This window comes from Scyliorhinus torazame, chromosome 15 (genome assembly GCF_047496885.1).
Source record: "Scyliorhinus torazame isolate Kashiwa2021f chromosome 15, sScyTor2.1, whole genome shotgun sequence".
Classification (NCBI taxonomy): domain Eukaryota; kingdom Metazoa; phylum Chordata; class Chondrichthyes; order Carcharhiniformes; family Scyliorhinidae; genus Scyliorhinus; species Scyliorhinus torazame.
The window spans coordinates 126,544,888-126,571,668 of record NC_092721.1 but is presented as its reverse complement, the minus strand read 5'-3'; the positions used below and the strand labels follow the sequence as shown (position 1 = coordinate 126,571,668).

The 26,781-nt window shown below is 47.2% G+C and overlaps 1 protein-coding gene across 3 annotated transcripts in view; it reads right to left on the bottom strand.

Moving 5' to 3' along the window:
- The window catches only part of LOC140391804 (coiled-coil domain-containing protein 138-like), a 183,847-nt gene that overhangs the window by 82,839 nt on the left and 74,227 nt on the right, over positions 1-26,781 (bottom strand). For all 3 annotated transcript variants that reach the window (XM_072476701.1, XM_072476703.1, XM_072476702.1), the window contains exons 4-6: positions 16,966-17,087; positions 5,473-5,660; positions 539-697 (exon numbers count right to left, since the gene is read on the bottom strand). In XM_072476701.1, coding sequence (XP_072332802.1) covers positions 539-697; positions 5,473-5,660; positions 16,966-17,087 — 469 coding nt within the window. The remainder of the gene's footprint in view (positions 1-538; positions 698-5,472; positions 5,661-16,965; positions 17,088-26,781) is intronic.

Genomic DNA, 26,781 nt, shown 5'->3' with positions numbered 1-26,781 from the left:
CTCACTTAAAACTCATTCTTACTATTTCAGTAATGACCATGCAGCGTTTGTTCAGGAATCTGTATAGCTAAACGAGTACAATATTTTGAACCTCCTATTATGTTAAATTATGCAGAAATGCTACAGTAATACAGTATTTTACAACAGGATATGTTGCAACAGGATGATACGTTAACTTAACTATCAAAGAATCTCTAGTTTTAACTTCCACAATATTGATGTATTTTTCATTCTTGAGTAAAGGGAGGACAGCAGAATGATGATGAACAATGTATGGGAAATAAAGTCCATTGGTTTGAGGCATCATTTATCATACGAAACAAAACAGGAGAAATACATAAGAACATATTTTCTTGAAAAATATTCATGATAAATAAATCAGAAGTGTTTCTAAATAATGTAAAGAAAATGCTACTGGGATTCAAATACATTTATCAATTGGACAGTTTCTAATAAGTAACAGCTGTTGATAATCAGTAAAAATGAAATGTAAGCTATCAAATGTAGTGTAATGAGTAACTTGATGTAGTTACTATACCTCCTTCATAATCTGAAATTTAGCATGAACTTCTTCCTCTACTCCTCTTAATTTTGTTAATGCATCTTGATGTTTGAAAAGCAAAGCCTCACGGTTCGCTAAATGTTGTTCATGTGACTGCACCCGACGTCTGTGCTCCTGTAATGCCACACTTTCTCTCTGCATTACAACATAAAAATAAGGACTGTTACTTATTAGACACATGCATTAAATCTTAAAAGCAAAATAGCAGGTAAATGTTCTGTTCCTCCACAAAAAAACTATATATGCATTTTTATAATGCCTTTAACATAACAAAATATCATACAAACTTGATAAATTAATATTGCCATTAAACTTGTAAAAGTAATTTTCACTTTGGGAAGTATGAGTGTGAAAGAAAGATATGGGAGAAAGATATAGGAGACAGTGCCATTGCTTACCTCATTCAAGTTACTTTTTAAAGAAACATAGGAATAGGAGAATGCTATTCAATCCCTTGCAAATGTTTTGAGAGAATTTTTTTTTTTTCACAAGATTGGTTTGGATCTGGAATGCATTCAAGAGTGTATTAGATGATTACTTGAATAGAAACATTGCGCAGAAATGTGGGGGAGTGGCACTAAGTCGTGATAATTGTTTGGAGAGCCGGTGCAGACATGATGGGCCAAATGGCCTCCTTCTGCAACATAACAATTTTGTAATTCTATGATTGTGCATATTCCAACATTCAATGAAACTGTGTTGTGCATCTTAACTCCATCCATCACCTTGGCTCGATATCTCCAAGTATACTTGGCAGGCAGAAATCTGTCGCTCTCACAATCAAAGTTACTAACTGATTCAGGATCTACTGCTTTTTGAGAGAGAGGGAGTTCGAGACCTATTATCCTCTGCATGAAGAAGTACTTCCTAAATTAATCTCCTGATTGGCTATGATTAAGATTATATCCCCACGACCTAGTGAGGAAAAGATTTTCCACTATCCATTTAATCAATTCCACTCAAAATCCAAAAACTGCAATCTAATATTGCTTCAACCTTCACTATTCTATGGAATACTAGATGAGTTTATGTTATCGCTATTCATAATTTAACCCATGGAGCACTGGTAACACTGTTAAATACGTATTGCATTTCTTCCAAAGTCAATATATATTTTCTTAGGTGTGATAATTATACTGTTGCCTCACAGCGTCAGGGACCAAGGTTCAAATCAGGAATCGGGCGAGTGTGTGGAGTTTGCGCTTTCTCCCTGTGTCTGCGTGGGTTTCCTCCTGGTACTCCGGTTTCCTCCCACAGTCCAAATATGAGGGTAGGTGGATTGGCCATGCTAAATTGCTCCTTGGTGTCCAAAAGGTTAGGTGGGATAATTGGTTACAGGGATAGGGTGGAGGTGTGGGCCTACGTAGGGTGCTCTTTCAAATGCTCGGTGCGGATTTGATGGCCGAACGGCCTCCTTCTGCACTGTAGGGATTGTATGATTCTATGATACACAGTTATTAGAACACGGTCCAACTAGGGCTTTTTACAGCTGTAAAAAACTATTCTTGCTTTGTAATCTAGCCCTTTAGTTATCATGGTTAACAATGCAGTGGCCTGTTTTAATAATGTTGAACTTGGTGTTTTGAGGATCAAATTCTGCAATGTTGTCCATTGTTTTGTGAAATTGTATACAGATAAAAATTGTATACCCTTACTTTATATGCCTTTCTTTCTCTATGTATGTATCTTTTTTCTTAGAATTTTACTGTTAAGGACACATAGAAAGATAATGTTCAATAAGTATGATTAGCAGGTAGGCAATTACTATTTCACACTGCTTAGAAATAGGTAGGGTTTAGCCGAGTAGGATCAATTCTAAGATTTGGTAGCATTGGAGGATGGTCTTGGGGTTTTGCAGAACTGATGTGCAAGGTTACAGTTTAGCTACACTGCGGGAGGTAGCTGGGGTTTGGCAGAATGGAGAGAGATCTTGTGGTCTAGCACCACTTTGGAGAAGGAATTTGGGGATCTGGGGTTTGGCAGAATGTTTGGACGAATTATAGCATTTGGTTCACTGATGGAATTCTTGGGGTCTGTCAGCAGTAAAGGACCAGGGCAGAGGTAGGGCTGGGTTGGGCAGGGGGTGACAATTAAACAAACTGACGACAGAAGTTTCTAAGAAGTTTCTGAGTTCTCTACAAATGTAAAAGTTAGCATTTCCTGGGTGTTTTTCTTTGTCTCTCTCACTCAGCTACCACTAATTATTATGTTTACATTTTCCAATATTGGCACAGATCAGCATTTCGGTTTGCTTGAGAAGCATTCAAATTAACCATCTGTCCTTTATTTTGGGGAAAGAGGAAACAAATCAGGATGAGGAAAAATACTTTACTCCACCTCTCAGCCGATACTGTTTTGCAAAACGAATATTTCAAATTTTAATTGAAAATCTATTTTAATTCATCTTTCAATTTTTATTGAAATAATTTTTCAATCCTAAACTGACTCACTGGTATATAGTTATTATGTTAGTCCAAGTGCAGCCTTAATTTTGGATATAAATCTTTTTAAAAACAGGACCAAGTACTCAATTTCACAAGATGCAAAGAACAAAGAAAAGTACAGCACAGGAACAGGCCCTTCGGCCCTCCAAGCCTGTGCCGACCATGCTGCCCATCTAAACTAAAATCTTCCACACTTCTTGGGTCCGTATCCCTCTATTCCCATCCTATTCATGTATTCGTCAAGATGCCCTTTAAATGTCCCTATCCTCCCTGCTTCCACCACCTCCTCCGGCAGCGAGTTCCAGGCACCCACTACCCTCTGTGTACAAAAGCTTGCCTCGTACATCTCCTCTAAACCTTGCCCCTCGCACCTTAAACCTATGCCTTGTAGTAATTGACCCCTTTACCCTGGGAAAAAGCCTCTGACTATCCACTCTGACTATGCCCCTCATAATTTTGTAGACCTCTATCAGGCGCCCCTCAACCTCCGTCTATAGCTAATGCCCTCCATACCAGGCAACATCCTGGTAAATCTCTTTTTGTACACTCTCTAAAGCCTCCACATCCTTCTGGTATTTTGGCGACCAGAATTGAACACTATACTCCAAGTGTGGCCTAACTAAAGTTCTATACAACTGCAACATGACTTGCCAATTCTTATACTCAATGCTCCGGCCAATGAAGGCAAGCCTGCCGTATGCCTTCTTGATTACCTTCTCCACCTGTGTTGCCCCTTTCAGTGACCTGTGGACCTGTACACCTAGATCTCTCTGGCTGTCAATACTCTTGAGAGTTCTACCATTCACTGTATATTCCCTACCTGCATTAGACCTTCCAAAATGCATTACCTCACATTTGGCCGGATTAAACTCCATCTGCCATCTCTCCGCCCTAGTCACCAAACGATCTAAATCCTGCTGTATCCTCTGACAGTCCTCTTCGCTATCCGCAATTCCACCAACCTTTGCGTCGTCTGCAAACTTACTAATCAGACCAGTTACATTTTCCTCCAAATCATTTATATATACTACAAACAGCAAAGGTCCCAGCACTGATCCCTGCGGAACACCACTAGTCACAGCCCTCCAATCAGAAAAGCACCCTTCCATTGCTACTCTCTGCCTTCTATGACCTAGCCAGTTCTGTATCCATCTTGCCAGCTCATCCCTGATCCTGTGTGACTTCACCTTTTGTCCCAGTATGCCATGAGGGATCTTGTCAAAGGCCTTACCGAAGTCCATATAGACAACATCCACTGCCCTACCTGCATCAATCATCTTTGTGACCTCTTCGAAAAACTCTATCAAGTTAGTGAGAAACGACCTCCCCTTCACAAAACCGTGCTGCCTCTCGCTAATACGTCCATTTGCTTACAAATGGGAGTAGATCCTGTCTCGAAGAATTCTCTCCAGTAATTTCCCTACCTGTAGTTCCCTGGATTATCCTTGCTACCTTTCTTAAACAAAGGAACAACATTGGCTATTCTCCAGTCCTCTGGGACATCACCTGAAGACAGTGAGGATCCAAAGATTTCTGTCAAGGTCTCTAGCCTCCTTCAGTATTCTGGGGTAGATCCCATCAGGCCCTGGGGACTTATCTACCTTAATAATTTTCAAGACGCCCAACACCTCACCTTTTTGGATCTCAATGTGACCCAGGCTATCTACACACCCTTCTCCGGACTCAACGTCCACCAGTTCCTTCTCTTTGGTGAATACAGATGCAAAGTATTCATTTAGTACCTCGCACATTCCCTCTGGCTCCACACATAGATTCCCTTGCCTGTCCTTCAGTGGGCCAACCCTTTCCCTGGCTAACCTCTTGCTTTTTATGTACGTGTAAAAAGCCTTGGAATTTTCCTTAACCCTATTTGCCAATGGCTTTTCATGACCCCTTCTAGCCCTCCTGACTCCTTGCTTATGTTCCTTCCTACTTTCCTTATATTCCACACAGGCTTCGTCTGTTCCCAGCCTTCTAGCCCTGACAAATTCTCCTTTTTCTTTTTGACGAGGCCTACAATATCTCTCGTTATCCAGTATGAGCAATTTTGGCACAATCTATCTAGATTCCTTTTTTGGTTCTGTTCTGTACTTCATATATTTTCATCAAACAGAATTGCTGTCACCACAATTTACATCCACATTTAAGTTAATTGCACCATAGTAACAAACAGCAGCAAAGTAGATTGCCCGACAACTTTTAAGAATTCAATTGGTCTGCACTGGCATTTGCAGTGTAAGAATTTATTTCTGCTTTGGAACATTTGTTCCAATCATTCCAAATTGAGCCCCAATGAGTGAAGTTTCAGCAGCTACTTGGGTGTAGAAGAGTGATGAATTAAAAGCTGAAAAAAATCATGCCTAGCAACTTTTTGACTAATCCACATATGGTTATAATTATGCATTTGTTTAAAAGAAACTGACTTAAACTAATCTTGACAATCATAATTATGCCATACTGTAGCACCTGCAAGTGTTGCCGTATGCACTTTAGCTCATTATAAATTTGCATTATATCAGCTGGCAAAAGGCAGGCATCTTCCAAAGATTCTGAAAGGCATCCATTCTTCCTTGATCCTGTAATGTTGTCATCTGTACAAAGAACTGAAGTGGACGTGAAATTGGTGGCAGCTAGGTTGGAAGGTAATGTAACATCTGAAGACAAGAACAAGGGTTAGAAACTAGTGGCAGGGAACTTTAAAAAAATTATTAGTGGCAAAATCAAATCTATTTCTTACATACAAATATTGGCATATAATTATCTACTTTAATGTTACATGGTCACACCAAAGATGGAAATTAATAACTCAAACTGATAATATGGGAATGTATATGGGAAACTTTGCAGCTGTGACTCTGACCAAATTAGCATGTTTTGGATGAAAAAGTCAAATATCAATAAACAGCAAAAATGTAACACAGCAAAAGTATCAGAAATCATACATTTTGTCATAGTTTAAACTGGAGATTTCTTCAGTGAGAAAACCAAATATACCAGACCTTATTTACTAGCTTAAGTAATATTTATAGCATACCAGACTATCTATTCACGTGGAATGCATTTGATGAATTTCTTACTCTTTGATTCCTTATCTCTACCTCATGTCACTGTTCGGAGAGGAGCAGGGGTGTTCTTGCCAATACAGATTCCTAAACCAACATCAGTAACAAACAAAATTACTGGTCATTTACCTCATTGTTCTTTGTGAGCAATGTGCAAATTGACTCCCAAGTTTCCCTACATTATGGACTTCCAGTGAGTGATGTGCTGAGCAGACATACATCAGGTGGCTCTCCTCCAGAACTTAGCCAAATAGGCACTTTTAGGTGAAATTAGCTTGAACATTTGGTAGCATCTCAGCCTCACTTAAGAAAGGGAAGGAACAGAGCCAGCATTTAGCATGGCCAATCCACCTGACCTGCACATCTTTGGGTTGTCAGGGTGAGACCTACGCAGACACGGGGAGAATGTGCAAACTCCACACGGACAGTGACCCAGGGCCGGGATCGAACCGGAGTCCTCAACGCCATAGGCAACAGCACTAACCACTGCACCACCGTGCCGATGTCACGTTCAAAAAAAATAAGGAACATTACTTCAGGAGGCGGACGAGTTTGTTAGGGCGAACAGCCTGGACAGGGGCAGGCAAGGCAACGCTGAAGAAGGAAAGAAGAATTATGATGGACACACACTATGTTTGCACGGGCCTGTATTGCCTCGCTATGATCAGAAAGATCAGACCCACAGAGAAGGGCGACGGCAGTGGCACGCAGGTGAGGGCGAGGACAGGCAGAGGTAGCAGACAGTCAGTGGGCATGAGAGGGGTAAGACCAGCCCCGGGAGGTGGGCCACCACACTAATGGGGAAAGCTAGCGCAGCAGGTATGATAGCAAGGGGGGGCCACGGCCACCTCCCGGCAGGGGCGGAGCGCCTGGCAGGGAAGGAACGGGACACTGGACAGGGAGGGGAATGTAAAGGGGGGCGGAGAAAGAATACGAGGTGAGCATGAAGAGAAGGGCAGGGTCTCAGATTGGTTTTGGCAAGTAAAGGGCAGGTTGAGGATACGGTATGGTGCCACAAGCAGCCACTTTGGAGGGTCCCAAAACAAAGGGAAGCTCCGGAGTGCAGGGGCGTATCCACATGGCGGACGCACAGTTGGCGGCCATGTTGGGAGCTCCCTTTGTAAAGGGAAACGCCAGACTGCAGGGGTTTGGCCTCATAGTGAGAACGATGACAGTGGCCATTCTGGACAGCCCCCTAACAAAAGGGGAAACCTGGAGTACAGGGGCACATTCACTAGGTAAGTATGTTTGACCCCGCAGGAAGGGGGGGACAGAAACCCCCCACCAGGTAATGTCAGGGGACTTAACGCCCCAGTGAAAAGATCCAGAGTCTTCACCCATTTAAGAAGTTTGAAAGCCGACATAGTCTTCCTGCAAGAAACGCACCCGAGGGGAAAGGACTGACTGTGGGTAAGGAAGGGCTGGGTAGGACATACATACCACTCATGTTACGGGACGAAGGCTAAGGGGGTAGCCATACTGATTAATAAGAGGACAGTGTTTGAGGCGACATGGAAGGTTATGGATCCAGGGGGACGGTATGTCATGGTCAGCGATGTCCTGGACGGGGCACCGGTAGTCCTGGTAAACCTGTATGCTCCCAACTGGGACGACAGAACAGGGAAAAGGACAGGTATAGCTAGGGAACTGGGAACGTTCATGGAGCAGATGGGGACAGTGGACCCATGATGGTTCTTACACCCTGGTGAGAAGGAATTCTTGTTCTTCTCACCGGTACACAAGATACACAACTGTATCAACTTCTTTGCAGTGGGGAAATCGATGCTTCCAGAAATAGTCAGAGCGGAATACTCCGGGATAGTCAGCTCTGACAACGCTCCACATTAGATGGATGTGAGGTTGGAGACTGGCCGTGCCAGACGCCCCATATGGAAGTTGGACATGGACCTCTTGGCCGACAAGGTCTTCTGCCAGAAAACATCTCAGGCCATAGGTGAGTACATCTCTAACAACCAGAACGGGGAAGTCCCACCTTCCACATTCTGGGAGGCACTGATTATGGGAGAGATCATAGCCTACAAGGCACATAGAGACAGGGAAGAGAGGGTGGCCTGGCAGCAACTGATCCGACTCCATCCTGGGGACCAACAGAAAATACTCGAGGCCCCGGCCATAGAGCGTCTGGTGGCGAGGAAAAAGCTAAAAATGGACTTTAATCTGCTATCCACCAGGAAAGCAGTGCACCAACTCTGACAGACACAGGGGACCTTCTGAGAACACGGAGGGAAGGTCAGCCGCCCATTGGCTCACCAACTGAGCCATGAGAGAGATAGTACAGGTAAAAGATAGAAGTGGACTGGTACCCAAACCAAAAAAAGTCAACCAAGCCTTTGAGGCCTGCTACCAGGGTCTGTAAACCTCTGAGCTCCTCAACGAGGACTCAGGGATTAAACAGTTCCACGATGGACTGGACATGCCAGTCGTGGGGGATGTAGCGCACAATGACTTACGCGAGACGAGAAGCGATGGAGTCGATCTAGGCTTTATTAAGCGAGACTTGTCCCCAGCAGCTCAGCAACAGAATGAGGCTGCGGGGAGAAGCTCGGGCTCTTATACTCCGCCTTCAGGGCGGAGCCAGAAGTCGGCAGATCCAATCAGGACCCGGGACCTGTCAGCTAATAGCCTCTTGGTTTCACAGGTACCACATTACCCCTAATACATACCACCACAGGGGATAACAGATGGAGGGTGCTAACAGACAGAGGGTGCTAACAGACGGAGGGCGCTAACAGACGGACGGTGCTAACAGACGGAGGGTGCTAACAGACGGAGGGTGCTAACAGACGGAGGGTGCAGGAAGCACCAATAGGACTGGGAGAGGTCATGGAGAGCATCAACTCCATGCAGGCGGAGAAGGCGCCGAGACTCAATGGGCTCCCGGCAGAGTTTTATAAAACATTTGCACCAACCCTGGCCCCACACCTACGGGAAATGTTTGCAGATTCACTAGCGCGGGGCACCCTGCCTCCAACACTAACACAGGCCATGATATCGCTGATATCCAAGAAAGACAAAGCCCAACGGAATGCAGATCGTACAGACCTATTTCGCTGCTCAACGTAGGATGTGAAAATACTTAGGAAAATTCTGGCTAAGAGACTGGAGAACTTCATACCAGAAGTGGTTGCAGGGAACCAGATGGGCTTTGTCAAGGGTAGACAGCGAACTACGAACATCAGGCGGCTGCTGAATGTGATAATGACCCGACCCGGGGAGAGAACACCACAGGTGATGGTCTCCTTGGATGCTGGAAAGGTCTTTGACAGAGTCAAATGGAAGCACCTCAGGAGGTACTGGCGCGGTTTGGGGTAGGGACGGGGTTTACCTCATGGGCCCCAAGGCGATCGTTCGGACCAACTCTGAGTACTTCCAGCTGCACAGAGGCACAAGGCAGAAATGCTCGTTGTTCCCGCTCCTGTTCGCCCTGGCAATTGAACCAGGGTTGAACTGCAAGATGTGAAAGGCTGGAATGGCATCCGAAGAGGAGGCAGAGAGCACAGAGTTTCACTGTATGTGGATGACCTGCTTTTCTACATCTTGGACTCGCAGAACGGCCTAAAAAGTAATCATGAAGCTCCTGAAGGAGATTGGGACCTTCGCGGGCTACAAATTCAACTTGGGCAAGAGCGACAGAGCTATGGGGTCTTCCATTCAAACTAGCCCAGAGCAAATTCCGCTACCTGGGGATCCAGATAGCCCATGACTGGACACGGATCCACAAGTGGAATATGACCAGTCTGGCAGAGGAAGTTAAAAAGGACCTACAGAGATGGGATGCACTCTCGCTTTCCTTGGTGGGAAGACTTGGCATCAGTGAGAACGATGACAGATGAGATCCATACCGATCTTCATCACCAAGGTCTTTTTCCAAGATATAGTTGAAATAATCATGGTGTGTGTGTGGGTGGGTGGGGGAAGAGAGAGAGCGAGAAAGAACCCAAGAATCTCCAAGATAACACTGCAGAGGTGAAGGAACATGGGCAGCCTGGCCCTTCCGAACTTACAATACTACCACTGGGCAGCCACAGCCGAGAGTGAGGGGATGGATGAGAGAACAGAAACGGATGGAGTCCTCCTGCAAGGGAGCAACCCGCCAAGCCCTCGCCATGGCAATGCTCCCATCCTACTGGCAAAATGCACATCCAGCCCAGTGGTGTTAGCCACGTTGAGAACATGGAGCCAACTGAGACAGCGGGCTTGATTCTCCGTTAGCCGTCGCCGAAATGGGGAAATTCGATTGGGAGGAAAATAACTTCCGACACCAAAATTGTGGCAGCCACCAATTTGACGCCAAATCGCGATTCTCCGTCACCTCAAAAACGGCGATGTGTTTCACTCCGCACGTACAGTAGACACCATTTGCATATCATTAGCAGGCCCACAAGCGGTGATAGCCAGATTCCACAGCTTCCAGGAGGAGCGGGTCCTTAATTCGGCCAAGGAGAATAGTGACCTGAGATGGGAAGGAAGCATCTCGGTGTGGAGCTGGTGAAGAAGCTGGCGGCCTTTAATAAGTTCAAAGCGGTGTTATACAAGAGTACAGTGAGGTTTGGAGTGGTGTACCGTGCAAGGTTGTGTGTTACCTTCGGGACAAAGGACCATTACTTTGATACTTCGGGGCAGGCAGAAGCATTTGTTACAGAGCATGGACTGGGGTCGAGTCAAACGGGCTCTGTGTGGACCTGTTATGGTTGTTATGGAAAGGGTTTTGGGATATTTTGCATTCTGGATTTTGTACGTATTGTTGTTATTTCGTCTTTTTTGGGGGGTTGGGATGGGGTTGTTTGTACAAGTTGTACAGTGGGGAACGGGAGTATAACTGTTTTGTAGGATATTGTTTAAGGCACTATTTTTCTTATATTTGGAAATAGATGGCTGCCGGTGGGAACGTATTTTTGAAGGGGTGCTGGGTTTTTGTTATGTTTCGGCAGCCAGAACGGATAGGGGCACCTTTTCATTTTTCGGCCCTGGGTAGGGACTACTTCGCTGGCATTAAAGTTTTAGCAAGCGGATGGGAGCAAGGTGGGGGTGGGGAGGAGGGTTTTCAGCTTGTTGGACCAGTTTTAGTGGTTCAATGAACCTAGCGCTTTTGTTTGGTTAGGGGTTGGGGTTGGGAGAGGGTACTGGTTTCTGAAATATGATCAATATAGATTTCTGGGTGGGGGGGGTTAATTTTCTGACAGTGACCATGGGATTGTCTTTGTTTTAACATTTGGCATGGTTTGGTGGCCATCTTGGTAGGGCCTTGGGCCTATATCCTCTGGGCAGGCACTTGAGAATCCTTTGTGGGGGAAATGGCTGGTTCCTGAGCTGAGGTGGTTTCCTTCCATTTTCTCTGGCCAGGTACGCCTCAAACCGGGTGGTGGTAGCTACTTGGAAGATATGGAGACAATTCAGGCAGCATTTTAAGCTGGGAGCCATGTCGCGTCTGGTCCTTATCTATGCCAATCGTTTATTTCAGCCGTTAAGATTGGACACAACTTTCAAGGTGTGGGAAGGGGCTGGAGAGATTCGGGGATCTGATTACAGAGGGGGTGTTTGCCAGCTTAGAGGAATTGAAGCAAAGTTTGAGCTGGGGCGGGGTGTGGGGGGGGGGGGGGGGGGGGGGGGGGTGTCTCGATGTCAATAGTGGTGGGGGTGAGGGTGGAACCATGCCCAAGAGTGTCAGTCTTCGGGGTATCAGAACAGCCAGATCTCTTCATTGGGAGGAGGGCTGACACCCTTCCCTTTGCCTCCCTAATCGCCTGCCTCAGCTGGCGGTCAGCAGCGTCACCCAAAGCTGCAGACTGGCTGTCAGACCTATCAGAATTTCTGAAAAAGAAGAAAATTAAATTCGCCATCCGAGGGCCGGAGGAGGGCTTCCACAAAACGTGGGAGCCATTCACTCGGTTGTTCCAAGATCTGTTTGTAGCGAATAACGAAGAAGTCAAAGAACATGAATCGGTAGCCACGACACAGCAAGGAAGGGGGATGGGGATGCAGGGAGGCATGCCCAACAAAAGAAGCATGAGATGCTGTATCATACCAACATAACCAGAACAGGGTACAAATATAGATGAGGGAAGAAGGCAAAACAAATGACCCAGTTTTTTTGGGGGGGGGGGGCCAGAGAGCCGGAGGGGAGGAGAGATTAAGAAGGGGGAGGGAGCAGGGGAAACAGCCGAAACCCAAAAACTAATGGGTGTCGATGAACAGGAAATTGTAACCACCACTGTAAATAATGAAAGAAGAACGATGATGTATGCATGTAAATAATTGAAACCGACGATGTAAATATGTTTCTTTACCTTTTGTCTCCTATTGTTCATCCACGCTTGTTTTGTATCACAAAAATCTCAACATAAACATTTTTTGATTTTTTCTTTTTAAAAGTAAAGGATACTTTCGTCGGCGGGGTCGGAAGAGGGAGCACGTCTGGTATTTATGGGCAAATTATGTCTGAGAAATCGTATTTGGCGGATGGAGTGAAGATGAAGTGGCAGAGGGAGTGAGGCCTATAGTAGATGATGAGATGTGGAGTGAAGCCCTTTGCAGGGTGAACTACATGGCCGGGATTCGCCGACACCCCGCCGGGTCGGAGAATCCCCGTGGGGAGGCGCAAATCCCGCCCCGCCGCCCTGACGCCGGCTGCCGTATTCTCCGGTGCCATTTTTCAGGCGGCAGCGGAATTCCCGCCACGCTGGTCGGGGGCTGTTGATAGCGGCCCCCTCGACGATTCTCCGAGTCCAGATGGGCCTAGTGGCCGTCCATTTTTGGCCAGTGCCGCCGGCATGAATTACTCACCTCACGCACGGCGGGATCTGGCAGGTGAGTATGCGGGGGCGGTTCTTGGGGGGATCCGACCCGGGGGGGGCACAGTGGCCTGGCCTGCGATTGGGGCCCACCGATCTGCGGGCGGGCTTGTTCCGTGGGGGCACTTCTTTCCTCCACGCCGGGCCCACTGTAGGGCTCCGCCATATCGCCCAGGGGCCGGCGCGGAGAAGAGAACCCCCGCAAATGCGCGGAAATACGCCGGCCGTCTGCGCATGCGCGAGATCATGCTGGCCATTCCGCGCATGCGCAAACTCACGCCGGCCCTTCGGCACCAGCTGGAGCGGCAACCAACCCCTCCGGGGGCTGTTGACGCCGGAATGGTTGCTGCCGGTTTTCCGCCGGCGTGGGGACTTAGTCCCCAGAAGGGAGAATCCCGGCCCATGTCTTCATGTACGCGGCTTAGTCTGATCCAGTTTAAGGTAGTGCACAGGGTGCACCTGACCAAAATTGATGAGTGATTTTTTTTTTTTCTTGAGGCACCGGACAGGTGCGAGCGGGTGTTCCGAGGGGCCGGCCAATCATAGACACATGTTCTGGTCCTGTACCAAATTGGTAAGCTTTTGGTCACCTTCTTCAACACCAAGTCGGCGATGCTGAATATTGAGCTGGAGCCTTGTCCTTTGATGACCATTTTGGGGGTATTGGACTCTCCAGGGTTGCAGATGGCACTGAAAACAGATGCCTTGCCTTCGCCTTGCTGATTTCCTGGAGGCGAGTTCTGCTGGAGTGGAGGTCCTCTTCTCCGCTCAGCGCCTCGGTGTGGTTGGGGACCAAATGGAACTCTTGTACCTGAAGAAAGTCAACTATACAGTCAGGGGTTGGTTGAAGGGTTCTACTGGAGATGTAATTTGTTGCCTATTTCAAGAGATTAATCAACATCAGTTGCTTGCGGGGGGGGGTGAGTGGGTTGGGGGTCTAGGGATATATTGTTTGCTTGGTCGGTTTAGTTTATCATCTTGGTGGATGGTGTGTGTGGTTGGTTGGAGTTTTTGTTATGTGGGTTTTGTGTGCCGTCTACTATGGGGAATAAGGGTTTTGATATAAAATGTATTGTAACAAATGGGAAAATCTTAATTTTTAAAAAAACTCAACAATCTACATCCTTATCCCGTCAATGTTCACCCCCGCCCCCCCAACCCATATTGATCTCACCTCTCCACCATGCTTCAACTCCTACACACTGTTCAACTCCCATCTTAGCAATGTTCACCCCTATCCCAGCATTGTTCACCCGCTCTTCTGGCTCATCCTCCCGGGTAATGTTCATCCCCTCGCCCGACTCACCTTCTGGAATCCCTGGCTCCTATTTGATCAATGTTGGGAGAGAATGCATTTTTAGGAGAATTGTGGGGTGGGGTTAGAGAAGGCGAGCACTGTCAGGGGTGAAATTGAGCACTTGTTGGACAAGGATGAGGATAAACATAGTCAGGAACGGTGGGAAAGGGAATGTAAATTGTTGTGAGTGGGGTGAGCATCGTCAGGAGGGAGGGCGAGCGTCATCAGGAGTGAGGAAGGCGGGTGAGCATTGTTGGGAGTGAGGATGGGGATTGAGCATCGTCGGGAGTGAGGATGGGGGTGAGCATTGTTGGGAGTGAGGATGGGGATTGAGCATCGTCGGGAGTGAGGATGGGGGAGAGCATTGTTGTGAGGAAGGGGTGCCAAGCACAGTTGGGAGTGAGGAAGGGGGGGGGGGGGGGCGAGCATCGTCGTCGTGTGAGGTGGGGGGGGGGGAACTTGGGTGAGAAATATCGATGGGGTGGTCTGCTGAAGGGAGTTGGTATTGTCAAGGCACTGTCGGAGTGGGTGAGGAACAGGGTGAGCATTGTCAAGAGTAGGTTAGGAACAGGTGAGCATTTTCGTGGGTGGGGGTGAGCACTATCGGTGGGGTATGAGGAAGGGGTGGTGAGGAAGGGGTGTGAGGAAAGAGGTAAGCATTGTCGGAAGAGGTGAAGAATCTGTTGATCAATATCCAAATTGAACATTGTCAGGGCAGTGAGGAAGGGGATGAGCATCGTTGGAGTGGGTTAAGGAGCGGGGTGAGTGTTGGGAATGGGGTGGGGGAGGGTGGGCTGTACATTATCAAGGGGTGAGCATCGTCATTGTAGACGAGTATTATCGGTGGGTGAGAAAGGGGTGGGCATTTATGGGGGTGAGGAATTTTGGGGGCAGCACGATAGCATAGTGGTTAGCACAGTTGCTTCACAGCTCCAGGGTCCCACGTTCGATTCCCGGCCGGGTTGCTGTCTGTGCGGAGTCTGCACGTTCTCCCCGTGTCTGCATGGGTTTCCTCCGGGTGCTCCGGTTTCCTCCCACAGTCCAAAGATGTGCGGGTTAGGTGGATTGGCCATGCTAAATTGCCCTTAGTGTCCAAAAAGGTTAAGTGGGGATTACTGGATAGGGTGGATATGTGGGCTTGAGTAGGGTGCTCTTTGTAAGGGCCGGTGCAGACTCAATGGGCCGAATGGCCTCCTTCTGCACTGTAAATTCTATTAAAAAAAATATGGTGATCATTGTTAGTGGCAGTGAGGAAAGGGGGGGGAGCTTTGTTTGGGGGGGGGGTGTAGGATGAGGAACGGTGTGAACACTGTCAGAGGAGGTGATGAACTGGATGAGCAATGTCGGAGTGTGTGAAGAACAGGGTTAGTATTGTCGTGGTGAGCATTATCAGGGTGGGTGAGGAAAGGGGCGAGCACTGTCGGAGGAGATGAGGAACAGGGTGAGTATTGTCGAGTTAGTGGTGAGGAAGGTTGTGTGAATAGTCAGGTGTGAGGAAGAGGTTGAGAATAGTCAGGGGTGAGGAAGAGGTTGAGAATAGTCAGGAGTGAGGAAGAGGTTGAGAATAGTCAGGCGTGAGGAAGAGGTTGAGAATAGTCAGGCGTGAGGAAGAGGTTGAGAATAGTCAGGGGTGAGGAAGAGGTTGAGAATAGTCAGGGGTGAGGAAGAGGTTGAGAATAGTCAGGGGTGAGGAAGAGGTTGAGAATAGTCAGGGGTGAGGAAGAGGTTGAGAATAGTCAGGGGTGAGGAAGAGGTTGAGCAAACATTGCTGGGGAGTGAGTATTGTGTGTTTTTAAATAAATTTAGAGTACCAAATTAATTTTTTCCAATTAAGGGGCAATTTAGTGTGGCCAATCCACCTAGCCTGCACACATCTTTGGGTTGTGGGGGCGAAAACCACGCAAACACGGGGAGAATGTGCAAACTCCACACGGACAGTGACCCAGAGCCAGGATCGAACCTGGGACCTCGGCGCCATGAGGCAGCAGGGCCAACCCACTGCACCACCATGCAGCCCTGGGAGTGAGTATTGTTGGGGGTTATTGAGGGGAGGGTGCGCATTGTTGAACGGGATGAGAGTGAGGATTGTTGGGGGAGGCACGGTCGGTGAGGGAATGATCAGTGTTGGGGGTGACAACTGCATTTAAAACAGCTTAAGTCTGGGCCTAAGTATTGTTGCAGATACTTCTTTTAGAAGCAGCAGAAATAATCAGTGGCGTGACCATTCACTGTGTCTTTTTAAAGTATAGCATGTACTGACAATGGCTAAATATATTTTGGAGTTACCATGCTCAATGCACCCTAATAGAAAGGGTTCCCAATTTGTGGCTATATTTAATGAGGGCAAGTTCCGAGAGGAATCTACAGCAACTCCTCAAAATTATTTTCAATGTGATCACCTTGTAAGGTACAACACCTTTTAAAATCTACAAACTTGAAATACATATTTTCTTGATGGAAGAAAAAGCATTGCAAAACTATTCAGTGTTATGCTTCGTGCAGGGCACATTCATGTTGGGTGATTGGCCCAGTATCAAGACTAGAGTCATATAGACCCCACACCAGGTCATTGGCAATCAGTAGAAACTGAATCAAAGATTGAGCACACCACAAAAATTGTTTGACCATACAGGAAAATAAAATGACAGCATCTAGTTTGTTTATATGCCATTTTCCTTTCAGTTCTTTGAGAACAGTTTGTTCCCATCATCTTGCCAAACCAAGAATAAAAACAAAGCATCACGACAGACATCAGTGTAAAACAAGTTCAAGTTTCATCAGCACTAACCAGTTTCTGTGTACAACTGTGTTCCACTATCTTGTCTTCTGTGGATTGTGGGCTCTTCCTCACTGAAGAATCCCTCTAATGCTTGACTTGAACAATGAGAATACTCATAAGGATCATCAGCCCTATAAGTTTAATGAAGTTATGAGTATCACTAAGCTGTTTAAAATAAAAGGCTATTTAGACACACTTTTCTTTAAACAGATAAGCATTAACAAATGTGCATCTACACATTTTTACATAAGCATTATGCACTTGTCTTTGCAGGGGCAGGCCAGTCGATTTCGGCGTGAGAACAGCTGGTGAGTCAGTTTCAGCGGGAGCATTGCGGAGGTGGTTGCTGGGAGTTTTTTAGGCGGGAACAGGAAGTCGACCCGCGGACGTATGGGAAGACCCTCACCAATAAATTCTGGTGGAGAGGAAACCCGAGACACTACACGTGTAGTGTCTCCCACCCGCCCTCCTCCTCTAACCTAATAATAAAACCCATTGGTCTGAGGTAAGTACCATATTTTATTATATTATTATTATTTTTTATAAAAATTTAATTTAGTTGTTAGCCAGATCTTGGTAGAAAGTTAGAGGAATAGCAGGGAAGGGAGTGCAATGTTCCTCCTGCAGGATGTTTGAGGTGAGGGATGCAGTTAGTGTCCCTGCTGATTTTACCTGCAGGAAGTGCTGCCATCTCCAGCTCCTCCAAGACCGAGTTAGGGAACTGGAGCTGGAGTTGGAAGAACTTCGGATCATTCGGGAGGCAGAAGGGGTCATAGATAGCAGCTTCAGGGAATTAGTTACACCAAAGATTGGAGATAGGTGGGTAACTGTAAGAGGGACTGGGAAAAAGCAGTCAGTGCAGGGATCCCCTGTGGTCGTTCCCCTGAGAAAAAAGTATACCGCTTTGGATACTTGTGGGGGGGGGACTTACCAGGGGTAAGCCATGGGGTACGGGCCTCTGGCACGGAGTCTGTCCCTGTTGCTCAGAAGGGAAGGGGGGAGAGGAGCAGAGCATTAGTAATTGGGGACTCTATAGTCAGGGGCACAGATAGGAGATTTTGTGGGAGCGTGAGAGACTCACGTTTGGTATGTTGCCTCCCAGGTGCAAGGGTACGTGATGTCTCGGATCGTGTTTTCCGGGTCCTTAGGGGGGAGGGGGAGCAGCCCCAAGTCGTGGTCCACATTGGCACTAACGACATAGGTAGGAAAGGGGACAAGGATGTCAGGCAGGCTTTCAGGGAGCTAGGATGGAAGCTCAGAACTAGAACAAACAGAGTTGTTATCTCTGGGTTGTTGCCCGTGCCACGTGATAGTGAGATGAGGAATAGGGAGAGAGAGCATTTAAACACGTGGCTACAGGGATGGTGCAGGCGGGAGGGATTCAGATTTCTGGATAACTGGGGCTCTTTCTGGGGAAGGTGGGACCTCTACAGACAGGATGGTCTACATCTGAACCTGAGGGGCACAAATATCCTGGGGGGGAGATTTGTTAGTGCTCTTTGGGGGGGTTTAAACTAATGCAGCAGGGGCATGGGAACCTGGATGTAGTTTTAGGGTAAGGGAGAATGAGAGTATAGAGGTCAGGAGCACAGATTTGACGTCGCAGGAGGGGGCCAGTGTTCAGGTAGGTGGTTTGAAGTGTGTCTACTTCAATGCCAGGAGTATACGAAACAAGGTAGGGGAACTGGCAGCATGGGTTGGTACCTGGGACTTCGATGTTGTGGCCATTTCGGAGACATGGATAGAGCAGGGACAGGAATGGATGTTGCAGGTTCCGGGGTTTAGGTGTTTTAGTAAGCTCAGAGAAGGAGGCAAAAGAGGGGGAGGTGTGGCGCTGCTAGTCAAGAGCAGTATTACTGTGGCGGAGAGGATGCTAGATGGGGACTCTTCTTCCGAGGTAGTATGGGCTGAAGTTAGAAACAGGAAAGGAGAGGTCACCCTGTTGGGAGTTTTTTATAGGCCTCCTAATAGTTCTAGGGATGTAGAGGAAAGGATGGCGAAGATGATTCTGGATATGAGCGAAAGTAACAGGGTAGTTATTATGGGAGACTTTAACTTTCCAAATATTGACTGGAAAAGATATAGTTCGAGTACAATAGATGGGTCGTTTTTTGTACAGTGTGTGCAGGAGGGTTTCGTGAAACAATATGTTGACAGGCCAACAAGAGGCGAGGCCACGTTGGATTCGGTTTTGGGTAATGAACCAGGCCAGGTGTTGGATTTGGAGGGAGGAGAGCACTTTGGGGACAGTGACCACAATTCGGTGACGTTTACGTTAATGATGGAAAGGGATAAGTATACACCGCAGGGCAAGAGTTATAGCTGGGGGAAGGGCAATTATGATGCCATTAGACGTGACTTGGGGGGGATAAGGTGGAGAAGTAGGCTGCAAGTGTTGGGCACACTGGATAAGTGGGGCTTGTTCAAGGATCAGCTACTGCGTGTTCTTGATAAGTATGTACCGGTCAGACAGGGAGGAAGGCGTCGAGCGAGGGAACCGTGGTTTACCAAGGAAGTGGAATCTCTTGTTAAGAGGAAGAAGGAGGCCTATGTGAAGATGAAGTGTGAAGTTTCGGTTGGGGCGATGGATAGTTACAAGGTAGCGAGGAAGGATCTAAAGAGAGAGCTAAGACGAGCAAGGAGGAGACATGAGAAGTATTTGGCAGGAAGGATCAAGGAAAACCCAAAAGCTTTCTATAGGTATGTCAGGAATAAGCGAATGACTAGGGAAAGAGTAGGACCAGTCAAGGACAGGGATGGGAAATTGTGTGTGGAGTCTGAAGAGATTGGCGAGATACTAAATGAATATTTTTCGTCAGTATTCACTCAGGAAAAAGATAATGTTGTGGAGGAGAATGCTGAGCCCCAGGCTAATAGAATAGATGGCATTGAGGTACGTAGGGAAGAGGTGTTGGCAATTCTGGACAGGCTGAAAATAGATAAGTCCCCGGGACCTGATGGGATTTATCCTAGGATTCTCTGGGAGGCCAGGGAAGAGATTGCTGGACCTTTGGCTTTGATTTTTATGTCATCATTGGCTACAGGAATAGTGCCAGAGGACTGGAGGACAGCAAATGTGGTCCCTTTGTTCAAAAAGGGGAGCAGAGACAACCCCGGCAACTATAGGCCGGTGAGCCTCACGTCTGTAGTGGGTAAAGTCTTGGAGGGGATTATAAGAGACAAGATTTATAATCATCTAGATAGGAATAATATGATCAGGGATAGTCAGCATGGCTTTGTGAAGGGTAGGTCATGCCTCACAAACCTTATTGAGTTCTTTGAGAAGGTGACTGAACAGGTAGACGAGGGTAGAGCAGTTGATGTGGTGTATATGGATTTCAGCAAAGCGTTTGATAAGGTTCCCCACGGTAGGCTATTGCAAAAAATACGGAGGCTGGGGATTGAGGGTGATTTAGAGATGTGGATCAGAAATTGGCTAGCTGAAAGAAGACAGAGGGTGGTGGTTGATGGGAAATGTTCAGAATGGAGTACAGTCACAAGTGGAGTACCACAAGGATCTGTTCTGGGGCCGTTGCTGTTTGTCATTTTTATCAATGACCTAGAGGAAGGCGCAGAAGGGTGGGTGAGTAAATTTGCAGACGATACTAAAGTCGGTGGTGTTGTCGATAGTGTGGAAGGATGTAGCAGGTTACAGAGGGATATAGATAAGCTGCAGAGCTGGGCTGAGAGGTGGCAAATGGAGTTTAATGTAGAGAAGTGTGAGGTGATTCACTTTGGAAGGAATAACAGGAATGCAGAATATTTGGCGAATGGTAAAGTTCTTGAAAGTGTGGATGAGCAGAGGGATCTAGGTGTCCATGTACATAGATCCCCGAAAGTTGCCACCCAGGTTGATAGGGTTGTGAAGAAGGCCTATGGAGTGTTGGCCTTTATTGGTAGAGGGATTGAGTTCCGGAGTCGGGAGGTCATGTTGCAGCTGTACAGAACTCTGGTACGGCCGCATTTGGAGTATTGCGTACAGTTCTGGTCACCGCATTACAGGAAGGACGTGGAGGCTTTGGAGCGGGTGCAGAGGAGATTTACCAGGATGTTGCCTGGTATGGAGGGAAAATCTTATGAGGAAAGGCTGATGGACTTGAGGTTGTTTTCGTTGGAGAGAAGAAGGTTAAGAGGAGACTTAATAGAGGCATACAAAATGATCAGGGGGTTGGATAGGGTGGACAGTGAGAGCCTTCTCCCGCGGATGGAAATGGCTGGCACGAGGGGACATAACTTTAAACTGAGGGGTAATAGATATAGGACAGAGGTCAGAGGTAGGTTCTTTACGCAAAGAGTAGTGAGGCCGTGGAATGCCCTACCTGCTACAGTAGTGAACTCGCCAACATTGAGGGCATTTAAAAGTTTATTGGATAAACATATGGATGATAATGGCATAGTGTAGGTTAGATGGCTTTTGTTTCGGTGCAACATCGTGGGCCGAAGGGCCTGTACTGCGCTGTATTGTTCTATGTTCTATGATTTAATTCCATGTTCAAACGTCAATGTTGCTTTGACTACAACACAGTCAATAAGTAATTCTAATGTGGAGATGCCGGCGTTGGACTGGGGTGAGCACAGTAAGAAGTCTTACAACACCAGGTTAAAGTCCAATAGGTTTGTTTCGATGTCACTAGCTTTCAGAGCGCTGCTCCTTCCTCAGGTGAATGAAGAGGTATGTTCCAGAAACATATATATATATATAGACAGATTCAAAGATGCCAGACAATGCTTGGAATGCGAGCATTAGCAGGTGATTAAATCTTTACAGATCCAGAGACGGGGTAACCCCAGGTTAAAGAGGTGTGAATTGTGTCAAGCCAGGACAGTTGGTAGGATTTCGCAGGCCAGATGGTGGGGGTTGAATGCAATGCGACATGAATCCCAGGTCCCGGTTGAGGCCGCACTCATTTGTGCGGAACCTGGCTATAAGCTTCTGCTCGGCGATTCTGCGTTACGGGGATGGGGTGGAGGCGTGGGCTGGGCTGGGGTGCTCTTTCCAGGGGCTGTGCCAATTCGATGGGCTGAATGTCCTCCTTCTGCACTGTAAATTCTATGATTCCACCGGGTGCTTCAGTTTCCTCCCACAAGCCCCGAAAGACGTGCTGTTAAATAATTTAGACATTCTGAATTCTTCCTCTGTGTGCTCGAACAGGAAGTTGGGGCTTTTCAGAGTAACTTCATTGCAGTGTTAATGTAAGCCTACTTGTGACAATAAAGATTATTTTTAAAAAGAGGGAGGAAAATCTGAAGAGTTGAGGAGAAACTGCTTCTCCCAAAGGGCTGTGAATCTGTGGAATTCACTACCCCGGAGTGCGGTGAAGCTGGGACAGTGAGTAAATTTAGGAAGGAGTTAGACAGATTTTTCATCGGGTTGAATGGCCTAACTCTGCTCCGATATCTTATGACCTTATGAAAGGGGGAGACATTGATTTGCTCCCAGATGTTGCCCAGAGGAGGAAGTTTTAGTCTGAAACTCATTGTCCAATCTCCACATTCAATGACTGTGAAGTGGTTTGGAAAGTTCTGAATATGGAAGTCACTATATAAATACAAGTGCTTTGTTCGGAGAAAAATTGTAAATGGTGTGCATTTATTGTATGCCATGCGCTATAACCAAATTAACATTCTTAAAAGAACTCTAGTATTGGAATTCAAGGGCACGATCTAACGGAAACGTTTCTTTGGGCTCGATTTAGCTAAATGGGAACAAATTCCCATAGTGAGCATGTTTAGCCACGTGTTTTCCGGCACTCAGCGCAGAGAAACACATTATTAAACCTCATTCAGGTTAGAAAGGGGACCTTATGGGGGAACGCACAACCGAGGCCACACATAGCCCCGTTTTCTGCATTGAGAAGCTTCATTCTCCGGAATTCCTCAGTGTAGCGAGAGATTGGTACGCCATTTCTAAATTGGCATCCCAATCTCTGGAGCCCGTACCGTGACCCCCCAACCACTTACAAGCTCTACCCCACCCCTGGCTTAATCGCCGCCGCATGGAAAATGTATCCCTGATAGCTGGCAGGACCACCTGGGCATCTTGGCAGTACCAGGCAGGCACCCAGGTGGCACTGCCAGGGTGCCCAAATGACACCAGCAGTGCCAGGATGCCACACTGCCCATAGGGCATGCAGCTGGGGGCCTCCAATCCCCTGGGAGACCCCCACGCATGTCATTCAATCTTGTCCCTGTTTATGGAGATTAGTACAGAACAGCACTCGCCCGAGTCTCCGAGGCGGGGGGGATAGATCCCAATGCCTCGAAAAACTGCATATGGCAGTGAGACTAGCTGTCTCGATTTCGTATGCAGATTTGGCAAAAAGTGATCCCACCCACAATGGGCAGGAATTACATTGCGTTAGATCTCGCGAGACACGAAGAGCCGGGTAGATCCCAGGAGCGGGGTATCCCAGCTTCTATCGGCCATGTTGTGCCATGGCCCACTGCTTTATGGGCAAAGTGTGGCCTAAGTGTCATTTGTGGCGGGTTTTGCTGGGAGTTCCCCACAGCTATCTAACGGCAAATAGTCACTTTTTGGGGTTCGGTTTAGCCCACACTTAGAATTGTTTTCATCACTGGGGAGCTGAATTAGGTCGGCCGCCATTTTGAAAGAGTGGCCCGATCTCTAAGTGAGCTTGTGGATCCCCCATACACCCACCCATGGGCAATGTCACCCCCACACCCCTCAAGTGAGGATGTTACTATGGGGTCCCTCACAGGTCCACCCCGTTCCAGGACACCCACCCATCACCCCAAACTCCCAGAGGCCCCTTCTTACCTGCGCTGTACCCCCTCCACCCTCCTTTCATGGGCACAGCCCCCTCGGACACGGATCCTTGGCAGTGCTACCCTGGCATCCAGGCACTGCAACCCTGGCAGTGCTCTTGCCAGAAGGGCAGTGCCATGGTGCCCATGTTCCAGGAAGGCCAGGGGGCCACCATGCCCTATCCCTGACCAGCCCGGGGCCTTCAGTGGCCAGGGAGTCCCTCCGGATGTCATTCCACATGGTCCACAGGGTCCTTCAATGGATTGGGAGACCCTCTGGTGTCATTCCACCTGGTCCATGTTTGTGTGGACCTGGACTGAACAGCGCCCAGCTGGGGTCTCCCTGGGGAAGCCATTAGATGCCAGAGGCCAGTAGATCCATGGTCAGTAGGCCTTAGTAGATTTAAGGCCTACTTATGTGAGCGAGGCTTGGCCAAGCCCATAGTGGGCAGGTTCCTGATATCTACGTCTCGTGTAGATTCCGCGAGGAGCAGTGGCATCTGGGAAGCCCGTGAGAGGCTTCACCCGATATCTACCGGCCGCGTCTCCAATCGAGCGCAGCGTTGCCTTAAGATCTCGTCACAAGAGTTATATCTACAGAACTGCACTTCAAAAGAACCACATTGGTCAGCAACAAATAATTTGTTTCAAAGATATCTATTAAGTTCATTGTGTTAATTGACCAAATGTGTAATGGTTCATTCATTGGGAAGTAATAGAAGAGGGCAGCACGGTAGCATTGTGGATAGCACAATTGCTTCACAGCTCCAGGGTCCCAGGTTCGATTCCGGCTTGGGTCACTGTCTGTGCGGAGTCTGCACATCCTCCCCGTGTGTGCGTGGGTTTCCTCCGGGCGCTCCGGTTTCCTCCCACAGTCCAAAGATGTGCAGGTTAGGTGGATTGGCCATGATAAATTGCCCCTAGTGACCAAAATTGTCCTTAGTGTTGGGTGGGATGACTGGGTTATGGGGATAGGCTGGAGGTGTTGACCTTGGGTAGGGTGCTCTTTCCAAGGGTGGGGTGCTCTTTCCAGGAGCCGGTGCGGACTCGATGGGCCGAGTGGCCTCCTTCTGCACTGTAAATTCTATGATAAACCAATCAGCAATGCACAACCAGCATGAAACCAAGCCAATAAAATTTTATTCAGCACTTGTTACGGAGGGGTTGGGAGAGAATTAAAACCTTTCCCTTGCTGTCTGTACTCAGTGTTGTTTTGGAAAGGAAGGCGATATGTTTCTTAGCCCCTGGAATGGAGTGTGAGCATTCAATTATAACAGCAACAAACCTTTGTGGATTCAGTTAAAGGGAATGATTTTTTTCCCACATTCACCCAAAAGTCTAAAAACACTACATAAATTGCATGCACACCAGAGAAAGATACCGAACAAGAACGGCACACTTTTACAAGTTGTAAACAAAATAAAAAATTCAGAGCTCATGGGTTTGACTCATCATAGGAAAAACAGTCATTATGGGCCCGGTTTGGTGGTGTTTTCACACGAAAGATAGTTTAGGTGATTTCAATAACTAGTCATGTATCAGAGATGATGTGGAGATGTCGGCGTTGGACTTGGGTGAGCACAGTAAGAAATCTTACAACACCAGGTTAAAGTTCAACAGCTTCATTTCGAATCACTAGCTTTCGAGGAAGGAGCTGTGCTCCGAAAGCTAGTGATTCAAAACAAACCGGTTGGACTTTAACCTGGTGTTGTAAGATTTCTTACTATGTATCAGAGATGATAGTAGGGTTCCCTCAAAGAGATGGATGTTCAGCAGGTTACAAGGTTTGTCAGTTGTTGTTTCTTGTTACCAGAAGATTAGGTTTCTTTGTTGGTGGGCTTAGAACAGGAATCAGGCTGGGACAGTATTCAAGTATACAACTTCCAGGGTTTCAAAAGGTACTGATCTGATGGCCTATGGCTGCTGCTGATGTTATCTTCAGATGGTGTTTGTTGTGTAGATTGCCAAGGTTTCTCTCTGGTTCTTGGAATAATAGATGTTATCTGATGACAGATTAAATTACATGATAAACTGACATTGTCCACATAATGGACTGGAGCCAGAGTGTTTGATAAACAAAGGGGGAATGATTGATAATTCATAAATCTACCATCTATGATTGGCTCAAAGGAAGATTGATATTCCCTCCTCATGGGCTCTGACACATCGGGCAGTCATTGCTAGTCAGCTCTCTTCCATTGAACTGGTAAGGATAGTTCCTTTTCACCTGAGAAACTCATTTAGATTTGCGAACTTTCCAGGGGCATTCTCAGACTTGAGTTTATCAAAGGACAAAGAAGAATTACAGTACAGGAACAGGCCCTTCGGCCCTCCAGGCCTGCGCCGATCCAGATCCTTTATCTAAAACTGTTGCCTATTTTCTGAGGATCCGTATACCTCTGTTCCCTGCCCATTCATGTATCTGTCTAGATACATCTTAAATGACGTTATCGTGCCCGCCTCTACCACTTCCGCCGGCAACGCGTTCCAGGCACCCACCACCCTCTGCGTAAAGAACTTTCCACGCATATCTCCCTTAAACTTTTCCCCTCTCACCTTGAACTTGTGACCCCTAGTAATTGAGGCCCCCACACTTTGAAAAAGCTTCTTGCTATCCACCCTGTCTATACCTCTCATGATTATGTAGACCTCAATGAGATCCCCCCTCAACCTCTGTCTTTCTAATGAAAATAATCCTAATCTATTAAACCGCTCTTCATAGCTAGCACCCTTCATACCAGGCAACATCCTGGTGAACCTCCTCTGCACCTTCTCCAAAGCATCCACATCCTTTTGGTTATGTGGCAACCAGAACTGTACGCAGTATTCCAAATGTGGCCAAACCAAAGTCTTATACAACTGTAACATGACCTGCCAACTCTTGTACTCAATACCCCTTCCGATGAAGGAAAGCATGCCGTATGCCTTCTTGACCACTCTAGTGACCTGCACAGCCACCTTCAGGGTACAATGGACCTGAACATCCAGATCTCTCTGTACATCAATTTTCCCCAGGGCTTTTTCATTTACCATATAGTTCGCTCTTGAATTGGATCTTCC